Genomic DNA, 6,000 nt, shown 5'->3' with positions numbered 1-6,000 from the left:
AGATCTCGCACCTCATTAAGGAGAAGAAAAAAGCGTTTCTCTCCTACAAGCGCACGGAGAAAAGAGAGGCAAAGGTAAAATATAGGACCAGGTCTACAGCGGTCAAAACGGCAGTTAGGGAGGCAAAACTTCGAGTGGAAGAAATTCTGGCAAAAAGCATTAAAAAGGGGGACAAATCCTTCTTCAGGTATATTAGTGACAGAAAAAGGAACACAGGCGGGATAGTACGCCTTAGAAGACCGGACGGAAGTTACGTGGAAGCAGATTCCGATAAAGCTGAACTACTGAATGAATACTTCTGCTTAGTCTTCACCTGTGAGGCACCGGGACACGGTCCGCAGTTGAAGGCAACACAAAGCACAGAAGACCCGATTCAGAATTTTGAGTTCACACCAGGTGAAGTTTACAGTGAACTGGCAAGACTCAAGGTGAACAAAGCCATGGGACCAGACAATTTGCACCCAAGAGTGCTCAGAGAATTGAGCGAAACCGTTGGCTGAGCTATTCAATCTCTCCCTAAGTAAGGGGAAAGTTCCCCTGGACTGGAAATTAGCTAATGTCATTCCTCTGCATAAAAAGGGTTGCAGGGCAGAGGCTGTGAATTATAGACCGGTGAATCTCAATCAATAGTGTGCAAACTCATGGAAACACTAATTAAAAGCAAATTGGACACGATCTTGAATGAAGGGAATCTTCGGGATCCCAGTCAGCATGGATTCACCAAGGGTAGGTCCTACCAATCCAATCTCATCAGCTTCTTTGACTGGGTAACAAGAAAGTTGGACTTGGGAGAGTCTTTGGACGTCGTGCACCTGGACTTCAGTAAAGCTTTTGACAGTGTCCCACACCGCAGGCTGCTAAGCAAGATGGAATCGATGGGGTTAGGAGAGACACTAACTGCATGGGTCAATGATTGGCTGAGTGACAGACTTCAGAGGGTGATGGTTAATGGTACCCTCTCTAAAACATCGGAGGTGACCAGTGGAATGCCGCAGGGCTCGGTCCTGGGTCCACTCCTTTTCAACATATTCATAGGGGATCTGACTCAAGGGCTTCAAGGTAAAATAACACTATTCGCCGATGACGCCAAACTATGTAATATAGTAAGTGAATGCAGTTTACAGAATTATATGGCGCAGGACCTGCTTACATTGGAAAGTTGGTCCTCAACCTGGCAGCTAGGCTTCAATGCTAGGAAATGTAAGGTCATGCACCTCGGAAGAGGAAATCCGTGCAGGACGTACTTCTTGACGGAGAAACTTTAACTAGGACTTCAGCAGAACGAGATTTAGGAGTAATCATCAGTGCAGACATGAAAACTGCCAATCAAGTGGAGAAGGCTTCATCTAAGGCAAGGCAGATATTGGGTTGTATCAATAGAAGTTTCATCAGCCGAAAGCCTGAAGTCATAATGCCGTTGTACAGGGCCATGGTGAGACCTCATCTGGAGTACTGTGTGCAATTCTGGAGGCCGCATTACAGTAAAGATGTGCGCAGAATTGAATCGGTTCAGCGGACGGCCACCATCACCAGGATGATCTCGGGGCTCAAGGGTCTCTCGTACGAAGAGAGACTGACCAAATTGCAGCTCTACACTCTCGAGGAATGTAGGGAGAGGGGAGACATGATCGAAACATTTAAGTACCTCATGGGACGTGTCGAAGTGGAAGATGATATTTTCTTTCTCAAGGGACCCTCGGCCACAAGAGGGCACCCGCTCAAACTCAGGGGCGGAAAATTTCATGGCGATATCAGAAAGTATTTCTTCACAGAGAGAGTGGTTGATCATTGGAACAAGCTTCCAGTGCAGGTGATCGAGGCAGACAGCGTACCAGACTTTAAGAATAAATGGGATACCCATGTGGGATCCCTACGAGGGTCAAGATATGGAAATTGGGTCATTAGGGCATAGACACGGGGTGGGTAAGCAGAGTGGGCAGACTTGATGGGCTGTAGCCCTTTTCTGCCATCATCTTCTATGTTTCTATGGTACAGAGGAAGGCTACTAAAATGGTGCATGGTCTTCTCATAAATGCCCAACAAAGATGCCAAGTCTTACTCATTAGAGTATGTCACACTCATTTGAATGTTTTCTCTCACACTCTTTCAGCCCCTTCTCGTACTCATCAGAGCATCAGTGTTAGTACTTTGATCCTGATGGTTGCTTTCATGAAAGATAAGCCTCTGAGAAGAAAAGCCAAGTGGCCCAGCCAGAAGGAATTAATCAAAGTATATCTTTTTGTATACTGCCTCACCCTGCCCCATCCCTTTTTCTTGTACTGCCAAGTACATGTGTTCTGAAAATCTATGTGCATACTGTTAGCCACTGAAAAAACGGCGGCATGTTCAGAATCGAGGCCTGTGTCAATAGTAGGCATCATAAATATAGGCCAGGGTTTTACTGGCCTACATTCGACATAGAATCACGCTTACTGGTACCAAACTTCAACTCCTCCCATAATCACACCTCTTTTGATGTTCGGTGCTGCTAAGCATCTGGGTAGACATGATTCTGGTGCCATGTTTTGTAGGCGCCTCATGACATATACTATTTTTTCTTTAATTTGGTTTTTAAGGCCCGGTCCATTGCTGCACTGTTACTAGCCAATTAAAACAATGAACTTAGGCGCCTGTTGAGCACTTACCAGCGTCTCCCTATCAGCATCACTTTCAGAATCTGGGCCTGAGTATGTGTGTGTGTGTGTGTGTGTGTGTGGGGGGAGGGGGGGTAGTTTCCAGCCCACAGAATTTACCCATATTGTCTCCACGCTGTCTTTATCCTTTCAGATACTTTTTTCCCCCATTTCCAAAGCAATATTACACTTGAATCTTTCTCAATTTATACCCTGAAAAATCTCAGGGGTCATTATTCAGACGGTGGTGCTCAGCATTTTGCTGACCACCCCCAATGTTATTCTGGATATTGAATGCCAGGTTCTGTCCAGGCTTCAGCATGCATAGCTCATTAAATCCGATATTCAGCACTTAATTGGCTATGGGCTACTGCATAAAAATAAGACTGACTTTTGTGTAGTTCCATTTATGCATTAAATATTTGGTTAAGTTACCGGTTAAATTCTGAATATCATCACTTAACTGGCCAATTGCTGACTCTGTCCCTGAACATCCCTCCAAAAGGCTGATTTTGTCTTATGCATTAACTCCTAATTTTCAGAGGTAATAACCGGTTAAGTGTCACTGAAAATTAGCAGCTAGCCCTGACCCCTGAACAGGCAATTTAACTGGCCAAGAACTGTTTCTGGCTGATTAAATTGCTTGGACTTTGACTATTGACCCCTCAATCTTAAATCTGTTTGCAAGGTTAATCTCACTCTTTGGGAGGCTCACCCTTGGCATCAGTGGTGTAGTAAGGGGGGAATCAGGGGGGTACAGTCTGCCCTGGGCACTGTCTTGGTGGGGGCGCCAGAACCCTTCCTCCCCTCCACCCCCCCCGCTCCTTCCCAAACCCCCCTGCCATGCGAGTGTGCCCCTTCCCTTCCCCCTTCCCCCCTACCCCCTACCCCTTTCATTTTCCCAGCACGAGCAGCATCACAAACTTGCTGCCCGCACTGGTGTTGGCTCCCTCTGATGTCACTTCCTGGTCCCGCGCCTAGGAAGTGACATCAGAGGGAGAGCTGATCCGACACAGGCTGCAAGCTTGTGATGCTGCTCGTGCCGGGAAAATTAAAGAGGTACAGGGGTGGAGAAGAGGGCGGGGGAGGGGGCGCCCCTGCCCCGGGCGCCACTCGCCATCACTACGCTACTGCTTGGCATTTCTGATTTGGGGATTTTCATTCTTTCTTGGAGTATCCCAGAGAGCTGTTAGGCAGCCAGGAAAATGGTGGAGCAAACAACCTCAAATTTTGTTCTGACCTCAACCAGCATTTTAAAAGGATAGAAGGACACTTGCAACCATACTGGAAAAAGAAGGGGGGCTTATTAGAATAACCAAAGAGGCATGCCAAGGTTCTCTTCTTAGGAAAGGAACAGGGCCTGTTCTTACTGGGGCTAACACTTTGCCTCTTAGAAATATTTGTGGGTGCAGAGAAAGGAGTCTTGGCCTGCTCTGGTGTGCCTTCCAGGGATGCACCCAGGGGAAGCTGCTGCTTGCCCTCAGTTACTTGTTTTCTTCTCTAGTTGAGTCCTGCACAGGCTGCAGTCTGCTGGCAGATGAGCAATAATAGCATGACATCATTGAGAGAGCTGAGCCTCCCAGGAGGGGGGGATGGGGCAGGAGAGTGAACGAGAAAGAGAATGCACTAAAAGCCCTCAGCCAGACACACAGCAGCAGGGCATGCTGACAGAACTCAAGTACGATCGCTTTCGGAATGACTCTGTGACTTCGTGCGAGGGCCTAGCACAGGGCAGCAACATGAGCAGCAAAGTGTCCTCTTCCCCGCTCACCTCCTCGGCTCCCACCACCACCCATCCCTGCCCCCCACTCAGCGAGTCCCACCTGCTTGATGACCAGGAACCTGCCACCACCTTCTGCATCCTCATCCCTAAGATGCCTCAGTGGAAATTCTCCAGTCCCTCGGGGTTCCTGAGTCGTAGCCCTTCCAGCAGCAGCAAAGAGCTGCCCCCTGCTAAAGGAGGAGGCCCGGGCTCCAGCCTTGCTGCCATGTTAAGCGCTTGTGAACCTGTCTGCTCCACTCCTTGTTCTCTGCAGGTGATGAGCCGGTTCCGTGCGGGAGGGGGAGGGACAGGGAGCAGGAAGGCAGCACGTTTGGAGGGCATCAAATTGTCAGGGGAAGAGTGGAACCGGAAGGGCAGCTTCATCAACAAACCGGCACAAGGCTGGCTGCACCCAGAAGAGAGGGTCCTGGGTCCTGGGATCTCCTACATTGTGCGGGTAAGTTCACTCTTCCTTCTGCTTTGTTTGGGACTAGAAAATGACACAGGGACAAAGTTCTTCCCCATCCCCACCCCATCCCTGCAAACTATGACCCTAATCCATCCCCATCCCCGCAAATTCAAACTCCACCAAAATAAATCCATCGTTTTCAATAAAAGACAATTGCTTGCTTTTTGTATGAATGAAATGTTCTGTCATGAGGATGGGTGGGGATGGAGTTTGATTTGCTGGGACAGGGTGGTGATTGGGATGGGAATGGGGACCAACTTTGTCCCTCTAGGTTCTCTATTTGGGACCCAGGAACTGAGAGGAGAGGATTCCCTTCCCAGGGTAAAAGCTCACCCAGATAAATCTGCAGAGGCTAAGTTGGACCTTATATATGAAGTTCTTCCTTATCTTAAGGAAATCAAAATGACATCTCCATACATGGAATGAAACAAAAGAAGCAAAGACCATAAGAGGGAATTATCCCACTTCTAATACAGTGAAACAGTACAAAAGTGAGGTAAAGAAAGAGAACCAATAAAGTCTTTCAGTCACTGGTGGTTATTTCTTCACCTCATCAAAGTATATGTATAGCACAAAAAATGAAAACTCGACATGGCTGCGTTTCGGCAAAAAAATGCCTGCATCAGGAGTCTAAACTCTCTATAATTCATATAATACAAAAATAATTAATTGAAATGATATAATTGGGATAAACAATAAAAATAATTTTATACAAAGGAATATTACATAAATAATATCTAAAAAAGACAAGAAATCAAACATCATTAAAAAAAATCAATTTATAATATCTACATAATCTTAAAAACAGGTAAACCAAATGATTAACAATAAATAAATAACCACCCTTCTCCCATTTTGCAAAAGCGCGAAAGAGGTTTTTTAGTATCGGCCGGCACGCTGAATGCTCTGCGCTGCTCTGATGGTCATAGAGTTCTATGAACGTTTGAGCAGCGCAAAGCATTTATCGTACTGGATGGTGCTAAAAACCTCTTCTACGCTTTTGTAAAATTGAGGGGTAAATAAGGAACAACTACTGAATATACCCCTCTTTTAAAAAGCTGTGGGAGCATCTGCCGCGCGACAAATAAGAGCATAAGAATAGCCTTACTGGGTCAGACCAATGGTCCGTCAAGCCC

At 46.7% G+C, this 6,000-nt stretch overlaps 1 protein-coding gene across 1 annotated transcript in view; it reads left to right on the top strand.

The window, feature by feature from the left end:
• The first annotated feature begins 4,294 nt into the window (after positions 1 to 4,294).
• The window catches only part of SHC2 (SHC adaptor protein 2), a 41,246-nt gene continuing 39,540 nt past the window's right edge, over positions 4,295 to 6,000 (top strand). The window contains exon 1 of the mRNA XM_033956507.1: positions 4,295 to 4,852. Within this exon, the coding sequence (XP_033812398.1) occupies positions 4,295 to 4,852 (558 nt within the window). The remainder of the gene's footprint in view (positions 4,853 to 6,000) is intronic.

This window comes from Geotrypetes seraphini, chromosome 8, assembly GCF_902459505.1.
Source record: "Geotrypetes seraphini chromosome 8, aGeoSer1.1, whole genome shotgun sequence".
Taxonomy (NCBI): Eukaryota; Metazoa; Chordata; class Amphibia; order Gymnophiona; family Dermophiidae; genus Geotrypetes; species Geotrypetes seraphini.
This window is presented reverse-complemented; position numbering and strand designations above follow the sequence as displayed.